Source organism: Centroberyx gerrardi, chromosome 15 (genome assembly GCF_048128805.1).
Source record: "Centroberyx gerrardi isolate f3 chromosome 15, fCenGer3.hap1.cur.20231027, whole genome shotgun sequence".
Lineage (NCBI taxonomy): Eukaryota > Metazoa > Chordata > Actinopteri > Beryciformes > Berycidae > Centroberyx > Centroberyx gerrardi.
The window spans coordinates 25189422-25212470 of NC_136011.1; the positions used below are offsets into that span (position 1 = coordinate 25189422).

General features: G+C 44.8%; 1 protein-coding gene across 1 annotated transcript in view; it reads right to left on the reverse strand.

Annotated features, from left to right (window-relative positions):
• The window catches only part of wdpcp (WD repeat containing planar cell polarity effector), a 62606-nt gene that overhangs the window by 13706 nt on the left and 25851 nt on the right, over positions 1 to 23049 (reverse strand). The window contains exons 10-13 of the mRNA XM_071905324.2: positions 14176 to 14785; positions 8747 to 8935; positions 8044 to 8167; positions 5809 to 5872 (exon numbers count right to left, since the gene is read on the reverse strand). Coding sequence (XP_071761425.2) covers positions 5809 to 5872; positions 8044 to 8167; positions 8747 to 8935; positions 14176 to 14785 — 987 coding nt within the window. The remainder of the gene's footprint in view (positions 1 to 5808; positions 5873 to 8043; positions 8168 to 8746; positions 8936 to 14175; positions 14786 to 23049) is intronic.

Genomic DNA, 23049 nt, shown 5'->3' on the forward strand with positions numbered 1-23049 from the left:
TAAACGATGTCTGAGGGTGGCTGCCTTAGAGCTCAAGCCTGGCACACTATTCATTAACAACCACACTGCATCAGTCCTGTTTTAAGGGACCGCTGAGGTCAAGCGGTCAATTCATCTTCTATTTAACCAGTTCAGATTTTTTTACTTGATTTGATTCATATGAAAAAAATTCAGTCATTCTGCCTGAAATCATTGAGGTTGTCTCATTAAATCCAATTCAAAACTTAATTGTCTAGTGAGAGACTTATTTCCATTGTGGTCCTCATAATGAACTGTAATTTGTAAAGCAAGGATTGAGCCTTCATTCTCAATTTCTTTTTAGATTGGAGGAAAAAAAACCCTCAGATGGCATTTGTTCCCCAGTTATTGAATTTCAGACATTCTACCTCCTAAATTGATTGAACTGAGAGTGAATCAACCCCAATCCTGGCATCCAAAGAGGGGCGAGTCAGGGGGCGCGGGGTTTCCTCGGCCTGACTGCAGGGCCTGAAGGCCCATCAAAGGGTACGGCGTGTTAAGGAAAGCCTTCCGCCTCAGCGACATCACAGGACCTCAGTGCCGTGACTCAGGGCCGGCCGTGGATAACCCCCAGCTGGCTAAAGCCAGCCCCCAGCCGAGCCTGCACCCGGCCCTAATACCCCCATATTGTAACCCGGCTTTTGTACCCCCAGAGGAAAAAAAGAGGGGGGTGCTGGTTTCCAAAAGAGGTGGGGAGCGGAGAGGGATTGAGGCAGGGAAAGAGAGGTTTCAGAGAGGGGGAGTAAAAAAGAATGAGAGAGAGAGAGGTCCTGAAATTGAAGAGTATGAATGGGAACAGATTGGGTAATTATAGTGTGGTGCCTGCCCTCTGTGGCGAGGAGTTAGGAGGAAATGTGAAAATGGCCGACAACAAAATGGCCTCAAAAGAACCTAAATCGGCTCCCAGGACTGAGGTGGCTAATTCAGCCTCTGTGAACGAGGACATGGCCCCTCAATTACATATGAGTGAGGCTTCCTAATTGATAACAAACAGAGCAGCAGAAGATTAAACAGGAGAGAGGAGGAGAGGAGGAATTACAGTGAAATGAGAGTGGCAGATAGAGAGGGTGAAAAGCAAAAGGCAGGTTTTGTGTGTGTGAGTGAGAGAGAGAGGGAGAGAGAGGTGTGTGAGAGAGTGAACAAGAAATGAAAGACAGAAAGAAGGCAATATTCAGAAGACAGGTTTTCATGTGTGTGTGTGTGAGTGTGAGTGAGAGAGAGAGGGGGAGAGAGAGAGAGAGAGAGAGAGAGAGAGATTGTATGGCAGGCAGAAAAGGACAATATGAACATTTGACGCCGGGGCGCTTTATTCCAGCTTAGCCCCTTATAATACTGTCTGAATCTGGAGAGAGAGAGAGAGAGAGACACAGAGAAAGAATAAACGAGTGAACAATCGAGAAATGAGAGAGAGAGAGAGACAAACAGAGAACTAGGGAGAGGGAGAGAGAGCGAGAGAGAGAGGAGTATCAGCCCGACTAAGAAGGGATAACAATAATACTGCATATAAAACCATCAGATATTACACCTCTTATTCCCCGACGCTCAAACGCGACACTAATCTTATTTATATAAGAGCTTTAGGGGTTGCAGCGCGCCAGCTAACCGCGCTGATAAAGAGGGGCGTTTTAGTAGTGGGTCTTTTCTGAGGGAGGGGAGGGCGGAAGGGGTTGAGAGGGGTGGAGGGTGGGGTGGGGGTGGAGGGTGTGGAGGGTGTGGACGCTAAGAGCCCGATGACAATATTGACTGATATTTGGGTTTCCTCCAAATGAACGAGGGATTAGGTTAACTGGCACGCAGCGATGCTTACGGCACATTAATAGACGGGCTCCTGTCTGTACGTTAGCAATCTGACATCTTGGCTGTATTAGACATGAGGGTTACTGTCAAACGGCGTGAATGTGAAGCACAGATGTGAACATACGGTGTGGATGTGCATTTACATTTTAGGGGTTAAGCGCTTACAGATGCTCTTATCCGGAGAAATTTACAGTGAGTGCAGGGATTGAATGGTTGGCCTTTTGGTTACAGGACGGTCTCTCTAACCACTAGGCCATATGAAACACGCACAAGAAATGGTGTTTTCTGAATGTGAGCGATCCTGGGAAAGTTGTGAAATGTTAAAGGAAGAATCCTCCCTTGGATACTCTTATACTGCTAGATATCATCAATCTGTGATGTTCGGTGGATTCCAGGAGATATGTGATGATTTGTGATGAAGATGATGATTTGTGATGAAGTGTAATTTACTTTTTTGGTGAACCCACTTTCCCCTCACCCCTACTTCATCTACTTTTACTTCAGTTAGTGATTTCCTACGTTTCCCAGAATGCCTTTCAACAACCCCCCAGAGAACGGGCGTGAACTTGTTGCATTCAGTATGTGTAGGTGGCGAGAGCAATAGTGATAGTGATGGCAAGAGAGTGAGAAAACAAAAGTGAGACTTGCACCCCTTGCTAAAAACACAACGTCTTGTGGCAGCATTGCTTTCTGCTCTATTGAGGCTGCTGATACGATGGATTTCTTCCTGTATGATTGTTGAACATCGGTGCAAAATGGTGAGTCTAGAAAGAAGCCCTCGCTCTTTGATTCTGGGACACCAAAACATAATATTTACCGCTAGCTGATTTTTTTCTATCAAACTCTTCTATTGTAGCTGCACTGGAAATCTCTTTGGCCAGTTATCAATGGGAATAAGAAAAGTACACATCCAAACAACAGGTAAATTGGTACATTGCCATTAGCAGTTAGGGTGGATTTTTCCTTTAACTTTGACAAAAATTATAGTCGACACAAATGTTGACAACGAATGAGAATATACACAAACACGCAGATGCATGCATGCACAAAAATATTTTTTCACTGATTAACACAGGCATAATCCCTGGACATGAGCACATTCGCTGAACATGCACACAGGCATGCAAACACACACACGCAAAGGCATGCACACACACACTCAAATACACACACGCACACACACACACACTCACCACACACTTTCACTCTTACACACCTGTAATCCAGGAGCCTTGTGTTTGACTAACACTTCTATCAGATAGGCGTTGAGGACTTAACATTTTAATAACGCTAATTACTCATCTGAGCGACAACAATGAGCTTAATGCCGAAGAAGTGCGATACCTCCTCCTCCAGCGCCGCCAAGCCCGGCGTCTCCGAGCCTTGACGTCAGATAGGGGGGGGAGATAGAGCCGAACCCGACAGACGCAGGTTGCCTTACTGCTAGCGTATCTAACAAGAAGCAGAACAAGGCCTCATTGGGGAACAAAAGACCCGGCATCAGATTCGGCTATCACACAATTTGATTTAATTAACCAACTACATCAAGAGCCAAAGACCCAGGAAGAGGAAGAAAAAGGGAGGTGGAGAAAAAAACCAACAACTTGTCGTCGGAGGTTGCTGACGAATGACCTAATTGGCTACATTATCAGCTCATTATCAAAGGCTAATTAGGGAGCTATAGAACGGTGCCCATTATGCAAAAAAAACACCCCCACAAAACGACTAAGTCACCCCCTACTACTACCTCTACATACATGCCCCCCCCCCCCCCCCCCCCATCCAGCCCCCCCCCCACCCACCCTCCACTCCTCCCCCTGCTTTCTCCACCCCCTCAATTTCACCCGACACTAAAGTGTTTCGTTTTAACAAAAGGCTTCTTTTTTGGAAAGGCTTGGAGGGCCTCTATTGTTAGTTGGGAAACAAAGGGGCAGGGGTGGGGGGTGGAGGTGTATGTGTGTGTGTGTATGTGTGTGTGAGTGAGTGTGTGTGTGTGTTGGAGGGGAGGGGGTATATCATGCTGAGCATTTCTAGAAGAAGAGGTGAGGGTGTGCATGTCATCTGTGTGTGTGTGTGTGTGTGTATTTTGTCATTGAGGTTTGTGGGCAAGTTGGACCATAAGAAGGGGGTTGTAGGGGGTTGTGGGGGGTAGGGGTGGGGGGTGGGGGGTCCCTCATTAACCCCTCCACCTCAACTCAATCAGCCAACCAGCAGGTTAAAGCAACAACACAACCTAATTAGAGCGAAGGAGAGACCAAGGGGTGAAATGTCAAAGTCCTCTTCTCTCTCTCCATTTCTTTCTTTCCCCTCGCTCTGTCTCTCTTTTTCTTTTTGTATGACATATTGTTGCTCTCTTTGTCGTCGAGGCAAAGAAGTGCCTGAAAGCGTTTGGTGGGACGAGCGTCCGTGACGTCACTCTCTTCCAGACCCGGGTCGAACAGCGTATGCAAATAATTCTTGTGTTTGTTTTAACCTGCTCGGTGCAGCAGATTGTGGAGTTTACCATATCAGTCGATACAATGAGTGGCAGGAAGTTTAGAAATATTTGAAAGAACGTCTTCTTGGGTGTTATGACTGTTAGACAACGGCTGCCAATGCATTTCTACTGTCTGAGAGGTTTGTGAGAAAGTAGTGTACACACATAAGAATAAAAAAACACAAGTGGAGAGTTAGCAAGCCAAAAAGACAGAAATGCTTTATGGGAATTATCACAGCGGCTGGAACGTGTTTTGGACCAGACCGCTTAGCTGATAGCAGCTTACTTGACACTACCTGAATTGTCCTGATGTGGTTAACCCCACCCATCTGGCGCTCCACGTTGGTTCAAAGCCAACGCCGAGAATTATTTGCAAATACTTTCTGACCTCGATCTGCTCTCCTCCTGTTTCTTTTTCCCCTCCTCGCTCCACTCTCAACGCCTCCTAAGTGACAGAGCAAGACCTTCTTTCTTTTCTCTCTCTCTCTCTCTCTCTCCCCGTCTCTCTTTTTCTTCATTTGTCGTTTTGCTTTTAAGCGACAGGGCCGGCCTTCTCCTCCCCCCTCCTCTCTGCCGCCCCCCCTCCGCTCTTTCAAGGTCCACGGCCTCGACTCCACCTTTTCAATTCGGCTTCTCAGCAGCACTACTTAGTGGGGAGGGAATTGGAACCAGTGCTATCAGTGTGATTGAGGGGAGTGCGTGTGTGTGTGCGTATGTGTGTGTGTGTGTGTGTGTGTGTGTGTGTGTATGTGTATTAATGGCTAGGGTGTTGGTGAAGCATGGAGCAAAGGGGGCCCCATGAAAAAGGGGGTCAAACACATAGAAGAGCATTTCAGCGTGGAGTGGAAGAAAGAGCGAGTTAGAGGGAAGATGAGAGGAGAGGAGAAGGCTGGGCTGAGGCCATGGAGGTTGTGAAAAGATAGGGGCCCATACTGAGATCACACCTGCTCTCTGACACACACACACACACACACACACACGCATACACTCGTATGGGTTACAAGCCATCTGCAAATGAAAGCAACATTGAGAGGAAGAAAGTGCATAAAAGTGAATGAACAAAGTTAGTAATTAAAATACAAACTATATTTTGACTGCTAACTTTGTCATTCATTTTTATACATTAGTAGTAGAGGAAATATGTATACTCATTTCAGAGAAAAACAAATGTTTCCGGACATTCATGACTGAATATTTAAAAAAACATTAGGTGACTCCTTTCTTCACAATATCATTGTTTTTTAAAGAAATGTGTTAAGATGGCATGCAACTTAAAAAGATCTATCACAAGAGCAATCACTTTGTCAGACAAGGTGTTTGATTTTGCCACAAAGGGCTTCAAATATAGTAATATTACCTACATATTATAATATATGGTATCCACGTTGTAATAAAGGCTTTTTACATTCAAAATCAGACCTCGGATCCCTGCTTGGCTGCCTACCATAAGGCGTTCTCAGTAAGCTGGACAGTCTTCGTGTTTTTTAGGCTTCAAATACAGTTTGTTGTCCACTCACCATGAACAAGTCTCTGTCCTCTATATCCACAGCGAGCAGGAAGGCCTTCTCAAAGCGCTGGTGTCTGCAGAGAGAACGGGTGAAGCTGGATGTCACAACACGTTGAAACACAGAAGGTGGATTCACACACACGGGCCCTGTGGGTACTCGCCGCGTAAAAATAACTTGCTAGCATTTCCAGCATTGCTAAGCCTGTTAGCATTACAAAGTCGACAGTTCTTACAATTTTACAGTCTTTTGATGGTGGAGACAGTTAAACACGTAACAAAGAGAACATCATGACAGGCTGACAAAAATACAAATCAATCGCCAATCTAAAAATACGTGGTTTGATGGATGGGAATCTACAAGCAGGGGGGGCAGCTTTCTCGCTTAGTTCTGCGTTCACACACGCACACACACACACAGCCACTATCCCAACCTCCCATCCACACACACACACACACACACACAAAACTGTCCATAATTGAACCGAGAGTAGCAAGCCCTCTTCCTATTATCCAGAATTAGAGCTGGGAGAGAGAGAGAGAGAGAGAGAGAGAGAGAGAGAGAGAGAGAGAGAGAGAGAGCAGTATCTCCCAGTGCAATACTCCTCAACTTTCCCCGTCTAGAGCCAACATGAAACAAACAAACACAGGCAGAGACAGGGGGGCCCTTCCTCCATTTGATGTCGATGGAGAGAAAAAGAATGCAGGTAGGTGATAAGAGAGGAGAGGAGGAGGGATGCCAAACAACGCTCCAGCTCTGCTACAGAGAGAGAGAGGGAGAGGGAGAAAAGAGAGAGAGAGAATGGAAGGTAATTGCAGGACGGGGAAGAGCGAGCGGCGGTGTGTGGGAACAACAGGGTACATTTCAGTCAAACAGGCATTTCAAAAGGCTCTCATGGTAGAAGGGAAAATGAAATAACAGTATAAACAGGTGCATGTGTAGCGCTTTCTGTTATGAATGACTCAAAGCAGCATCGGTGTGGTGTGCTGAAGTTTAAAATAATACTTATAGCAACAGTATTAATTTGACTGCCTCTTCAGTAGATGAAAAATGTCTCAAAAAGGTGTTGGACAATATGTCTTATTCTGATTCTGCACCTATGTTGATATATTGTATAAAAATGTTCTAGTTATACCTTGAAAAGATCTTAAATGCAATAAAATCAGAATTTGCAAATTTGTATATGTAGAGACACATAACCCTGGTCAACAGCTGTTCTCTTAATTAGTGTTGATGACAGATATATTTTACTGATTTTAGTCTGATTTTACTGAGATGAAACCTAACTTTTTGTTGTTGCTTTTTTAATATATTAAACATTTACATACGAAATGGTTCTAAAGCCTTTCAACGTGTTGTAGAATATCTTCATTGCCATGTGGATTATTTTTATGGCAGTTTTATTTTATTGGATTGTATACAATGGAAGAGACAGGATGATATGCGACAAAGGTCAGGCGCTGGGTTTGAACTCGTGATGAGACGAAAACACTGTATGTACACTAGCGGTTAAAAGTCTGGACACACCACATTATTCTTTATTTTTATTATTTTTCACATTTTAGAATAATAGTAAAGTCATCAAAACGATGAAATAACACAAATGGAATTATGCAGTGACCAAAAAAGTGTTAAACAAATCCAAACTATCTTATATTTTAGATTCTTTAAAGTAGCCGCCCTTTGCCTTGATGGAAAGGCAAAGGCTTTGGAAAGAAATTCACACATAAGATCAACTTCACTGTTTATATTTGTCTAAGAAACAAATTTCAAGCATTTAAGCAGAAGCCTTTAGATCAAAATGGTTTTAAGAGAATGAAAAACATAGAACATTCAATCAGGTGTGTCCAAACGTGTACCTTCATACACTGAGCCACCAGGACTACCATAAAGACTATTTACATCATGGAGAGGCAACAATGTGCCATGGAGGGCCAAGAGTGTCTTCCCTCTCTGGTTGAAGGTTTGCTAATCAATGAAATCAGTTGGTGGAGTGTTTGGTTGGGATGAAAATGTAGGGTGATTATCAAATCCAAGGATGGAAAGCTGTTCATTTCCCCAGATGATTCAACCAGCTCTGTATTATTACTGACTATAACGCTGTTTGAACATGATGCAACGTTCTCTTGCAATGAAACTTGCACTGGTGCTGTTCTGTAGCTGACCCTGACCTCTGACCTCCCTGTTTTTCTCCCACGGGGGATCAAGAGAGTATCAGAGCAACAGTGCAGAGGGGGGCGGAGTTACCTGAGCAGGTGGTGAAAGAAGCGGCGGGCGTATTTGCTGATTGGCTCCCTGTACTCCAGTACCACTGTATCAGAGAGAGGGGCAGGTGGGGCATAAAACACACCCAGGGCTGCTTCCAGTTGGGCTGGAGCCAGGACAGAAACACACACACACACACACACACACACACACACATACACAAAGATACAATGAAACAAAAATCACAAGAACAAAGTAGCACAGCATTCATAAAGTTAGACTGTGTCATCAAACTTTTTCACCTATCAGTTAGAGAACCGCAGTGGATAGAAGTCTAAAAACAACAAATTGCTAATTTTCTGTTTTTTATCCTAAAAGATTATGTATCATTGTTTCATCCTTTGCTTTTGTCCTTCTTTGCACCTGCATGAATAACTTCTTGTATTTTAACTTATATAAACATTTCTCAGAGGCAGAGCTGCTCTGGAGGCAGAAATCATTTTATTGGTTGAATTAAACCTCAAAGAATCACAGATTTTCGGAGAAGAAACTCTGGTCAAATAATAAATATAAAATATAAATGGCAATAGCTACTTTTTTTTCATTCATTCATGACCATGGTGTTCATGATAGCTATAGGCTAGTACGGTTAGTTTGGCTTTTTCTCTGCCTCCGAGAAATTTGTATAACTAAAACTCCACTGCTGCGTTTAATCTGAACTAAAGTCTTTGACAGCGAGACCCACCCTCCCTCTGTGCGTTCAGCTCCAGCCTCAGCAGGTGGTTGGTGACTGAGCTCAGGCCGCGGTAGCACTCGTCTCCCATGGTGCTCCAGTCCATGGCCTCCAGGACGCCCAGCGCCTGGCCGACCTGGCCGCAGCGCAGCCTCTGCTGCAGCAGCTCCCCCGGCCCCATCTGGCCCCCGGTCAGAGCCCCTGTCCACAGAGCTGGAGGTTAGTTTATTATCAGATGAAGTAATGATACAGTAGTAAGCTAATGCAAAGAAGAGTAAACTGAAAAGTAAAAGAACCGGGGATTCATTAATCCCTGCTGCAACTACAATGCTTAATTTGGCAATACTATGCAGTACAACACAACACAACACAATTAATGTTAAAAATAATGCATCATCAATATCTGCATTCAAGTATGGTGTATACAAAACGAATCACGCCAATTACTAATTGAGATCCTAAACTGTTATCCAGCCAGGCAGATTTTTAAGCTTCCACTGCTCAATAAAAGGATCTGAAAAAAAAAAAAAAGGATAATCAAAATTTGTTCGGGGCTTTACATCAAAACTGGTCAAAATCTTTCAGGGTTTGTCCATCTTATGTCTCAGAACTTCACTTCATTTATCATCTGGCAGTGTATTTATTTAATTTTATTTAATTTCATTTCATTGTTGTTTATCTAGGGGACAGCATTGAGACCAAGGTCAAGTCAAAATACATATAACAGAGGAAATATTAAGAGTAAGATAATTAACATGCCATTCTACTTTTGGCTGTATCTATAGTGTATCAGGGAATAAAATATAGCCGTATCGTAATGGGGTCGGCTAGTTACTGTAAGTGTACTGGTAGCAACTATGAATACCTTCTATTTGGGTTTATATACAGTATATCTGTTACGCTAAACAGTTATAATGCAGCTGCTGAAGTAACATTTTCTGCTCTTCCTTCAGTATCAAGGAAATTGATACAGTGAAGTGTGATGGTCTTTGCTGCATACTGCTTTGCTTAAGCACTAGGAATAACCTGGAGCACTTACTTAAGCTAAGTAAGTGTCCAGTGGATCGGTCTAAACTCTGAGGCACAGCACCAGATTGGCTAGATTGCCATTGACTTGTCAATCAATTAGCTGGGAAGTCTGTTTAATCCCTGGTGTGTACTCTGTGTGTAACTCTGTGTGTGTGTGTGTGTGTGTGTGTGTGTGTGTGTGTGTGTGTGTTTGAGATGAGAAGCAAAGTTAAAACAAGGTCTTCCTCATCAAAATGTGTACGCCTACATCTGATAAATACTTGAAATAATAACAATAAGAATTTAAAGTTCACAATGTTTTTTGCATTCAAAAGGTCGAGTTTGCCTGGATTTTATTTGTGTGTGTGTGTGTGTGTGGGTGCATGTGTGTGTGTGTTTGTGTGTGTGCATGCCATCCTCATCTCTAGCTCTGCCTGATTCCCTGTCTGTGGGGGTGGCTTTAGTTTCTGTGATGAGTGAAGATGAGAGGACCGATGCAATTGATTATGCCTTTTGACTGGAGGTGACTGATTATGCTTTTCTTTGCTAGGACACCGTGTATGTGTGTGTGTGTGTGTGTGTGTGTGTGTGTGTGTGTGCAGATTAGTCCTCTGCTGAATAATGGAAGGACAAGGTTTTGTGCCCTTACCGGCAGAAGAGGTGTCTCGTTCTGTGTGTGCGAGGGCAAAGGTGTGTGTGTTTGTTTGTGTGTGTGAGTTTGTAAAGTGCACATACTGGAAGTGAAGGTGTTGAATGCCGAGAGCGATTATGGTCCATTGTGAACCGATCACGACAGTGCATAGTGCAACAGTCAGAGGAATCATTGATTGTCTTGGGAGAGGCTGGCGTGTGTGTGTGGTGTGTGTGGACGTTACCACGGACATAGGCTCATTTTATCGCTGTATTCATTGCCAGTTGGTTGCTCTGGATAATGGCGGCTAATGTCTAAAATATATATAATGTTTAAGTCATGGTCTGGGTGTGGTGAAGGAGGAGCAGAGTCTTAAACTGTCCAAATTATAGTGTTTGGTGTCTGCTGTTTCAGTTCCAGTAGACAGAGTTTAAGTGAGTAGGCCTTTTTTTCTGCAACATCATTCTACTGAAAATGCCGGGGTGATATTCTGCTTTCCCAGGTTGGATTGAGTAGACACTGGAGAAATACTAGCCAAAAATTATTTGAGTGAAAAGTTATCCTCAGTGCCAGTGCTGCATGGTTTGATGGTAAAATTAATGTTCAGCCAAATCACAGATAAACAAAAGTGCTTTTCTGCAGATTTACGTCTCTGTAGATTCAAATAAAGTGTTATGAAATTGTAACTTAGTGTGTTGTTTTTGTCTGATTCTTTTTTGGCCATTTTTTTCCGTTATTTGAAAGTAGACAGTGTATATAGACAGGAAAGATTGGGTGAGAAAGAGGGATGACACGCGACAAAGGTCCCAGGACAGATTCAAACCCAAGGCGGTGTGGTTACACGGTACGCGCCTTAGCCCACTGAGCCACCAGGATGCTCCATTTTAATATAGTTAGGATTATATATGCACTATACAGAATTTGGACACGGCAAGTAACACACACTGGACAATGCAGGTGCTAGTGGTCGGTGGGGTAGGCGGGCAGGCAGGCAAAGTCACTGCTGACTCATAGTCTTATTAATTGAAGAAGTTGCGTGTGTGTGTGTGTGAGGGGTGTGAGGGATGTAAGAGCAATTAAAATGACAAGCTGGCAATTAGCAAGCCCCCAAATCCCCTAAAGAGTGGGCTAATGTGGCTAATACATCAGCTGAGCTCTTTGTGTGGTTTGCGTGTGTCTATGTCTGTATGTGTGTGTGTGTGTGTGTGTGTGTGTGTGTGTGCAGGGGTCCTTGAGTTGGGCGTTAACGTCTGCCCTAAGCTAACTCTGAGCAGAAACAATGCAGCATTGTGGTGACAAGACAGATTCAAATCTCTCCCACACCTGTCTACACTAACCTATTTGACCAGCTCACCTCAGTGTCACTGCATCAGATACAAGACACAAAACAGCAGAACAAACCAGAGGCAGCATGAACCAACACCAACAAAGAAACTAACTCCAACTGCGCATCAAACAACATGACAAGTACACACAGCAGAGAGAAAATCTGCCTGTCTTGTTCTACTACTGACATAAACAGTTCCATTCCAAAGAGAAAAATCATTATCTGAAGCTTAGCATTAATGTCTTCTAAAACATTAAAGATTTAGCCTGTAAAAGTGTTATTATTTTGTGAACAAAGCTTAAAAATTAACAATTTGTTTTAATTTTGTGAAATCAATTGTGTAAGAACTGTGTCACTGCTTAGAAATGGAAGATATCCCATTTTGAAATGAAACTCTTCATTTCCTGTCTAAAAATGACTCTCTCTTTTCCCTGTGTGTCCCGCAGCACGTTCCCCGGCCTGCCCCTCCATAGCCTCTACCGGTGCAGCCCCAGCCGTGGCCAACGTGTGCCCAGATGAGATAACTCGGTGCAGGCAGGGGGGGGCGGGGGGGCCGCCTCCTATGGAAAAAAGAGAACTTGGATCCTGGCCAAGTCTTTCTTCCTCGCCGCCTCCCGACTCACTCCTTCTGTCATGTAGCGGGCCTTATGAAACGAGTCAATACAGAAAAGGAACGCAAGCAAACAAACAAATGAGTTGGAGTGTATGTGTGTGCACAGAGGCACGGAAATAGAAGAATACACACACGTGTGTGTGGGGGGAAGAATTATCATGGTGAAAAGACGTGCAGTGACTTTCTTCATCAAAACCTTGGCAGACGATCAGAGGAGGGGAAGCTATTGTTGGAATACACCCTCCCCTTTCCCTGTGCACACAGGCAAATGCATTTGAATACACACATAGTCAAACACACACTCAAACACACACAAACTCAAACACACACGCACACAATCTTCTACCTTCCTCCCTCTACCCCCACACTCCAGCTTTCAAACTTCAGCAGAGAGCTGCCTGCCACTGTCACATCTTCTTTCCAAAGTCACAATTAAAGACGCTGGATGTGTGTATGTGTGTGTGTGTACGACACCGCGCGAGTGTGTGTTTGTGTGTTGCGGGGTGAGGTGGCTGCTTCGGAAAAATTTTGATTGGCAAACTTTATCTGGGGCCCCCGAGGGACTGCGCAGCCACTGTAAACGATTTATCGGAAAAATGCATCCCAGAATGCACCTGGGGGGCTCTTGCCCCGGGGCGATTATTGAATGACCTCTGAGAGCGTGACTCCTGCTAACCTTCCCGCCCGCCAACAAATTAACTTCCCTCAGTAGTGAAGAGGCGCTAGGACGACCCGCGCTGCAACAATGGTTCGGCAGCCATATTTACACTGCAGGGTTCAGGTACAGCGTCAGATCCAAAACAAGGCAAGTGTTTCTGAAGGGATGAGGGCAGCTTCATTAGGCAGAGGTGACTGTGGTGGGATGGCTGGTCTGGGGGATTATTTTCTATTAAAAATGAGTGAAATGAATGAGAAAAACAAATTCAACTGTGGTGATACACTAGGCAGTATTTTATACAATGTAGGGGGGCAATACCGGAAAGAGGCAAATCTATCTATTCAAGTTTTTCCTGGTAAAAAGATGTTCCTACTCCATGTACTTAAAGCAACAATGCTGAGGCAATCCCTTGAGCAATGTTGCCCTTCGGAGTTGCCTAAAAAAATTTCTCATCAAACTCAAACAGTAGTGTCCTTGCAATCACACTCCCTCTCCAGCAACCTCATCTTTCCATTCAAATATTTAAGTTTCTCTGTAACACACCCCATCTTAATAAGTGAAGTGTAATTACCTCCACCACTCACTCATTCAATCACACACATGCTGTGCCTGTGCTATTTGGCATGAAAAATGTTCTACTCCTATTTTGCCTTGTAAACCAAGGATTTGTTTGCATGACTTGTTTGAGGAATTTCTGTTTGCTGGAAAATTATTTGTTGTTGTCACAAGAGTGGGGCTGTTATGTGCATGTCTGCATGTGTATGTATGTATGTATGTTTGTAGATAAGATCATTATCTGGTTGTTTGAGTGTGAAACAACATGCTGCGAAGGGTGTAACAGGAGTTCACATTTAAGGCCCTGTGTCCACCAGGAATGTCTTTTTGTAGCTAGTAGCGGTAAAGAGATGCATGTTGGAAGTGCTGGTCGTGGTTTTCCCTGTTGCTTTGACACTACTGAAAATCTGTTTGAAGCAGTCTTTTGCTAAAAGATATTTAACTTCTAGCGCCCAGCACTCTAAGCGTCAAAAACATGATAAGCTCTTAACACCATTGGGGACATGTAACAGTCTTGACTTTTGGTGTCTGATTCCATATACTGTATATTCCAACTCCACTTTCTTTCTATCTGTCATTTTGTAAGAGTATGTCATTTGTTTTTCATATGATGGATCTCATTTTGGAGTAAATCTCTTATTGTACCCACCTAGTCGGAATCTCAAGGCCGCGAGTGGTCCCCCATGAAAGGCCAACATCAGCACATCTGTCCCCTCGGGGCCTCCGTCGAGGCCAGTCCCCCACTTCAGTCCCTCCAGGCCTCCAGAGCAGCGCAGGTGCTGAGCTAGCCTGAGCGTGGCGGCCGGGGCTACCTCCTCCGCTACCAAAGCCATCCCCAGTGGCGCCAACCCCACATCAAAGCACATCAGCTCCCCCTGTCCTCCCCCTACCACCACCACAGCCTCAGCAGGGTGCCAGGCCAGCAGGGCGGGTGGGACCGGGCAGGGGGCTTGGAGGGAGACGCCCCGTCGCTGGTCGTAGAGGACCAGGGAGGAGTCGCTGAGGCCCAGGAGCAGCGTGGTCTCCGAGGGGTGACGTGAGCAGGAGACGGGACGGGACGACAGCGGGATGCGGGTGACAGACAGGCGGTGGAGGCGTCCCCGCGCACATTCGTACACACAGGCGTCAGCCCAGGACGCCTCTCCGGGTCCTTGGGGCTGGGGTCCTGCGGGCAGCTCCACGGTCAGCAGCTGGTAGGGCTGCAGCAGACTGAAGCGGCAGTCCAGAGGATTGCCTTCTGTCTGGACGGAGTTCAGGACCTGGAGGGTAGAGAGGGAGATAGAAATGGAGATCTGAAGAGAGAAGGTGAATAGCCACTGATGCACACTTGACCATCTGCCCCGTAAATATGATGTGCCAAAAATGCATATATGCTCTGGTACTGGACTGTAAATTCATGAATCTATGAACTGCAAACATGTGTTAGGGCATGTTCACAACACGTTGTTTGGAGCTGTTTATTCAAACTGCAGCATTTACTCCTTCAGTTCGTTTTTTTAGGACAGGTGAGAACAATGCCATTCAAACCTCCAGGCCTCTACAAAGCGAACTGCAGTTCTCATTAGGAGTGAGAACATAATCCAACCAACTACAGCAAACGACCCAAAAATAAAAGGTTTTATGACTACAAGGAGACGGTGACAAGTGATCAGCACTTCCTCATGCCTGAAACAGAACAAAATTAACAGAGGGAAAACTGCAGTCTGGACTGATGCTCATATACAGCTATTTCTTCATGTGTTCTTAACACCAGAGAAGGTAAACTACGGCACAGAGCAGAGACAAGTCCATCATGCTTAGGTAAAGTTAGAGGGACTGGAATTGTTTTGACGACCCCCCCCCCCCCGCCAAAATCTCTATCCTGGTGAAATGACAGGTTACCAAAACTGTGTCCGATACACAAGCTACTTGTGAGTCTTTGTGACTTTTGTTTACAAGCCCTAGTTCACTTGTAACTGGGTGAACCTAAACCAACCAAAGACAAAAAAGTAACAAAGTAAATTTTTTCACTATGGTTAACACAAAAAAAAACGAATTGTATGTGTAATTGCACCCCCAATCTGTAGATCTGTCAATGGTCCACATAGCAAGAATTCTTTCTATCCAACAGGAGCTCCATATAAGCATGATGTAGATATATTGTTAATCTTCAATATGTTCTATTCATTGTATTTCTATCTATATTTCATTCTTTACTGCTGGAATGACCCAATTTACCCTCGGGATCATTGATTTTGGAGTAATTAGGGAGTTGGTGCCTTGCTCAACTGCACTTTGTGATGTTAGGCTTCCTGAATGTAATACCAGCAAGAAAAGAAAAGTAAACACCTTCCTGCTGGCGTCGAGGATTGAGCGAGCATCCTCCTGGTTATCAGTCAACTGTCACTAAACATGGTATTAGCAACACGACTGGAACATGGTCTAGTAATTTTGTTGTTGTTGATTTAACATGTTCTTGTATTTGGGCTTTGGCATTGGAAGATACTGACTTGTGCCAATAATGCTCAACGAATTAGCCTGTTTCTGAATATAAGAAGGATAAGGAGGGAGAGAGAGAGAGAGAGCACACGTGAGAGAGAGAGGAGAAAAAGAGAGGGAGAGAGAGAGACACAGAGAAATGAGTCATACCATGGCAGCAGCCCTACACCCCCTGGAGATGGAAGAAATAGAGCCTTCCACTTTGCTCATAAACACCCGGCTGTCAATCAAGCCAGCTAATGATAAGAGCTCCATTTTAACTCAAGGTCAACAACGTCTTCTCCCTGAGCATTCCACGGCTTGGCACCCAGCACCCGGCGATAAACAACCTCCTCTGTTTACCTGCGTGAGCAGCCAAGAGCTGAATACCAGACATGAACTGAATGACAAGAAACAAGTCATTTTCAATATAAAGAGGCTGATACGAGAAGAATGCTCGGAACGATTTGACCAATGGAGTCCAGAATTGAGATTATTCGCTCCTGGACCACAACCAGTTGGTGGGAGTGGGCACAATGGCCCTGCTAAGCTAGCAAGCGTTGACACTGACTGAGATAGGCTGTGCCACCAGTGGTACTGTTGATAAAACACCCACAAGGAACCAGGCGCAGTAGGTGGATGACAGGAAACAACAGTCTGTACTAAACAGCAGCCCAACAGTTCCACAGTCCCTAACAGAGCTTTTTAGGGGGGATTTCACCTTACCAAAGCCCCTATCAGAGCCCTGCATTCACCGTGGCAGCCTTGGCTAAATGAGCCCATTTCTTTTCGCCGTGTAGACAGAAAGGGGGATCGGCTGCCTGCCTGCCTTCCTTCCTTTCGCAAAGCTGCCCGGCCCAGTTTTTTGGCAGGCATTGCCAAAAAGGGACTTAGAGGCGAGGGAGGGAGGGAGGTTTTTTTTGCCTGCCCATGGTCTCCAGCAGGAGGGAAGCAGATGACTGTCCTCCTGAAAGCGTTTTTTTCCTCTCCATAATCCCCCAGAGCCAGCTCCTGCTGCTCCCCAGGGGGTGGGTGCTGTGTGTGTGTGTGTGTGTGTGTGTGTGTGTGTGACAGCAAGCGTAAGGGGCTCACTTCATGTAAGGGGTGGGGTAGCCTTGGGAGGGTGCGGCTCTCTGTATAGCTAGATTTTTTCAGGGACGAGGTGACACACATAAATAAACACACACAACGGGCGTGGGTCCATCAACCCGATCCGCACAGTGCTGTCACAGGACTCACAAGACCTGCCTCAATTCCACACACCCTGACCCCCCAACCACAACTCATCCTCTCAGCTTTTCATCCCATGCCCGGCCTGCTAGTGCCCGCTGCCCGCTGTGCCAGCATGCCACCTTGGCACCATCAGGGATGAGGGGCAGCTGATTCAGCTCTGCTGCCTTGACCATGACCCTCCAAGGAAAGGAGGAGGGGGGCATTGTCAGCTAAAGCTCAGAGGCAGAGAGCAAATACTGTATGCCCAGCTCATTTCCTATAAACACCTAGAAGTCCTCGCACCAAACATATGACAGAGTGGCAGGATGGCCTACTGCTAAGAGAGCCTGTCCCATAGACCGTTCAGTAGGTGCAAGGTCACTGGCTCAAATCCCTGCAACAGCAAATGTTTCCATCGGGGCTGTGGTACTCGAGTCTGGTCTTGAGATTATTTGTGTCGGTCTTGTGACAACTTTGACTCAGACTTGTCTTGGCCTCGACCGTTACTGGATGTTTACTCAACTTTTTTCAGCCAATCGAAAAATTGAAAATATGGGTAATGCTCTTGATGTCTGGTTTATTTATTCCACAGCACTACAGTCAATACAAAGGATTTCCCCTGTATATGTAATGAGCCTCAAACTTCTATGTATTGATTTGTCAATTCCTAGACACTGATTGGTTGGATGTTGATTGGCATAGTACAGAGCAGATTTGCAGCTCGATATACATCTCTGTTCATCCTTAAGAAAGTCCTTACTCATTATTTTTGCATTTGGACAGACATGTACAGTGTTTAATGCATATTTTGGCCTTGAATAAGACTTGATTTGCTCATCTTGGTCTTGACTTGGTCTAGTCCCCTTTTCAGCTGGGTCTCGCCTTGAACTCGACTGGACTTGGTCTTCAAATTGACTTGGACTTGCAAGTCCAAGTCAAGAGGCGGTCTTGACTACAGTTCTGGTTTCCATCAACAGCCACGTGCCCAGTTTAAGTGCCCTTGAGTGTCACATATAAGCACAAAATGTAAATTTAACTGGACATAGTGCTATAATCCCGATAACACTACAGTAAAGCATGCAACAGGGAAAGCACACACTGAACAGCAAACTCTTACACTCAGTCAAACATTTATTAAACATTTAATAGAGCCAGCACAGCACCTGGCTTTTCAACTCTAGGTCATCTTCAGGGCCGTGCTGTGCCTCATTTTCCATGCCATGCGAGCATAAAAGCTTATTAGGAGATTAGAGCATGGCACTAACACTGTCAGAGTTAGGGTTTGAATCTTACTGAGGCCACCAATTGTAAAACTGCAAGCACTCGTAAGCAAGATGGGAAATGAACACCAGCCAAATGATGATAAATGTTATCTGGAGCTGGTAAGTTTGTTTTCTCTCGCAGCCACTTGGGCATCTAACCAAACACCATTTGAAGATCCTAATCTGTTCTAAAAATCGAGGCGGCTGGTATAATAGAGAAAGTGGCTGTGTGATTTTTGCGATGTACACACTACTGTGACCGGTGGACATAAAGTTAAGTTTTGTGGTTAAAATGAATAAAAGTGTGGCACAAAGTTAATCTGGTGAGTTTGGCTTCAACAGGGCAACAGGACAGTTTTCTGGGCTTTGATCTCACATTGCCGGCTGAGGCTGTTTCTGCACGTCTGCAATTCTTTTATTGTTTGTAAAGTAATTTGCATCTCTGTTTTGAAAAGTGCTGCATGAATAAAATCTATTATTCTTACATGTTAGCAGAATGGTTGGAAAAAAAAACACCAGCAGGACTTTTTGAGAATAGTGAAAAAGAACATCTGAATTGCACATGTATCATTTCAATATATTCATAAAACTACATAAAAGCAACGCTTTGTTTGCCTCTGAACCCTCCAGAGTATATTGTGGTAGTTTAATATACTGTATTCCCTGGTTCTGAGAGCATTTAATGAAAAATGATGAGAAAGGTCAAGAGAGGGAGTGAGCGAGTGAAAGGATGTGCAAGAGACAGACAGAAAGAGGGAGAGGGGGGCGGGGAGACGGACAGAAATACACGCAAAAGATGATGAGAAAGGGTGAGAGAGGGAGTGAGTAAAGAGACAGACAGCAGAGTAAGAGAATAAAAGAGGGAGAGAGAGAGAGAGAGAGAGAGAGAGAGGGGTGGAGACATGGAGAGAGAGAGAGGCAGATGCAAAGACGGAGCACAGAGTGACTAAGAGAGAGCGAGAGAGAGAGAGAGAGAGAGAGAGAGAGAGAGAGAGAGAGAGAGACAGAGAGAGAGAGGCCTCCAGTAAGTAGCTTTCTCCTGGTTATTGGTTTCAGTGACTGGTCAAAACTATTCTTCTCCATTCTTCTCCTCTCTCTCTCGCCGGCACCTTTTTTTTTTTCCCCTCCGTGGCATGAAAGATAAAGCGGACGGGCCCAACTGTGTGGCTGGCCCTTGTTCACAGCAGTGGCCTTTTGAAGCCAATTTTCCAGCTCACGGAGCAGAGAAAGACAGGGAGAGACAGGGAGAGAGACGGAGGGACTCGGAGGAGGAGAGAGGGATGAAGGGATGAGGGGTGTTTGGGGGGGTGGAGGGGCGTTGGAGGGGGTGAGAGGGGGTGGAGGGTAAACGGGAATGGGAAGTTTTAGGGATGTGAAATATGGGTAGAGTTACTGTACTGACGTGAGCAAATGCACAGGCACAGTGGGATTACTACCAAGAGTGGCAAAGTCTTCTTCACACCATAAGCTTGACACCCGCAGTCATAATTGGTACCACTGAACATAATTGTAGCACTGAGGAAATATAATTCACTAGGCCTGAAACTGTAGGAGCAGTGTTTCCTCTGTGATTCTACAAAGCAGCGGTGGCTTGGGGGTAATTCTGCACATTTGATCCCACAGCCGTCCCTTTTTTCAGTCCAAATTATGGATCCAGTGCATTACTGAAAATGTGCTTTTTGAATACTTTAATTCTAAACATTAGGGCTGCATTTCTTTATGGTTTAGAGGCAAACTTGGCCAAGTTATATTGTTAATTTAACTTCCTATATCCTCTGACAGTGGTGGTAGTGTTCTTGCAGCGGTGGCGTAAAACTGCCCAGTGAGTGCAGATGAAAACACCTTAACTCAATGGAAACATTCTATGCAATTATGTATGCTTCCTATACCAACTATTGCTTTTACGGTTGTCTTTCATGAGCAATCTGTTTAGTTTTTTCATGTTTCGCTAGAGACGAACGCCACGCTATACAGTTCTAAAGTCAATAATAATTAAAAGACAGCAGAAATCACACAAATGCAGATCAAACAACTGCGGAGAAACTGTTTGGTGACAGATAACAGGATAGTCATACACATCAACAAAACACACATAAGCGTGTTCGCACACACATATACAGACAGACACACACACACACACACACACACACACAGACAACCAAATGTACAAACAAGGAAAAAAAACAACAACAAAAAAAACAAAATGCAAAAGCGACTTGAAATGTAAGAAAACATTCATCTGCTGCTTTCTTTTCATTAAGATTATTAAATTCCAGGAAATGGGTGGTGGGGGTGGAGGGGGTGGTGGTGGTGGTGGTGGTGGGGGGGGGGTGTTGGAGGAGGGAAGCACGACAGAGGGATCATTAAAAATGTTAACTGGCTGCATAAAAAACGAAGTATGTATGTGTTTTCTCTCTCCCTCCCACCCCCCACCCCCCAGCGTGCCGTGGCTCCGCTTATCAGCGAGGGGGGGTACGAATTAAGACCACATAGGGAAAGAAATCAGACTTTTTTAAATGCCGAGAGACTGGCTAGAAAATTGGCTTAGTGCGGCAGATAGCGAACTGAACAAAAGGAACATATATATGAGCTTGAAGTGATTGAAGTCGCTGGCGTCTCCCGATGTGCGCCCGGCGTTTGATTCCCGCCACGGCTCTTACATAAACTGCTCGCTTAATTTCACACCGCGCATCTGAAAAATGACAACAAACGCTTTCATTAGAGCGCGATGCCGCAGCCCCACGAAGAGACTTTAATGTTCTTTAAGCGTGGAAGGAGGAAGGAGGAGAAGGAGGAGAAGGAGGAGAGGAGGGGGGGTGAAGGAGAGAGAGAGAGAGAGAGAGAGAGAAAACTAGGTGAAGGAGTGTGATAAATGCGGAGAGCGTTCCAAAAACAAGAAGCGGAAAAAGGAGCGAACAGCATCTGCTTTGATTATTTCAATATTCATGTGTCCCCCCCCCCCTCCATCCCTCCCTCATTCTCTCCTGTGTGAATTTGTTTTCCTAGCATGCGATTGGTAACGCTCATCTTTCCTCCCTCTCGCCGACTCTCTCCCTTCTCTCTTCGCTTTGGTGTGGAGAATATTTTGCATACGCTTACCGAGGTATGCGATATGCGGAGTGGCGTTAAGCCCGGTTCGGTAATTTGGGATCTTTCATCTGCTTTCGGCATGAGGCCAATCCTAGGTTGACGTGGAATCGGGTCATGGGTTGGGTTCTGCCAGAGGCCATGATGATGTGTGCGTCTCAGCCTCTGTGTGTGTGTGTGTGTGTGTGTGTGTGTGTGTGTGTGTGTGCTCGTCTGCGTGGATGTGTAGGCGATCTCCTACACACCGTACCACAGCTTAGTTCTCCCGCTCATTTCAGATGCTGATGCATGGAGGTGCAACATGGAGGTGCCACCTTTGAGGTGACTAACGCACCATCCCCAATCCCATCCGCAACAACATGGGGTCCAACCTACAACGGCTGCTTTGTTGCCTTTCTCTGCGTGTCCTCAAAGCATGTGTGTGTGTGTGTGTGGGTGCGTGTGTATGCTGAACATAAACAAACAGCAGGAGTTTAACAGAGAGAGAATGCATCTCATAACCCCAACACCACTAAAAGACCGATTGGTACTATAACGATCGATGAAGGCATCAAATGGTATCGGAAAGTAATGAAAACCTTTAAAGTTTAGAATTTTTGTAATGGCAACTGAAGTTTTACATTTACTGTACATTTTAGGGATTTAACTAATATTCTTATCCAGAGAAACAATTGAAAAGCTTCAATATCACCGACATTACAAGCAACCAACAGTTCAGGGTCAGAGCCATGCTGCCCTGATAAAATTTCTGCAACCCAAGAATGATCATGTAAGTGCCGGGAAAGTAAAGAAAAATAAGAGCTAAGGACAGGGGTAGAAGGGATTTTCTTTCTTCTAATTTTCGGGAATTACTTCTGAAGAAATAAACAATGTGGCCTGATTCTGTTAAGAACAGCAGGTGGCATGTACAAATGTTACACGGATCATAATTTACTTTATTGCATAATGAAAGGCGCTTTCATTCATCGGTGGAAGCTGTCAGAACAGCATTGTTGTATGTCAGCGATCAGATTTAAAAATGAATTTAAACCTTTCCCTTTCCCCCGTAGGGCAAGGGCTTTGGCTGGGCCCATTTACAATTTAAAGTGTGTGTTTTTAATGTGACCTGTGCATTGCCATTCATTTATGTGTGTTTTATGTTGTATGTTTTATGTGTAAGTGGCTAGTAAGATCAGTGGGGTGACTCGGGCCCGGCTCTTTGAAACATTCAAAAAGCAGATCCTCTGAAAGGCAGAAGCAACGCTGGATTGCCTTGAACACCTTCTGCATAAGAAGTGTCTTACCTTTGCTCATTGGTTCAAGGTGCTTTGGTTTAAAGGTAAAATAAACAAGATTTTTTCTGCCCCATAGCATAAATATGACCGTCATATATCTGCAGGGGTTTGATAGGATTGTTTTTCAATACCAATGACTCAACGATTACTTCGCCAGGCGCTGAGATTTCTGACCTTCAAAACTCACTTTCCCGCCCATACTTTGTTTTGGAAACAGCATCATATTACCTC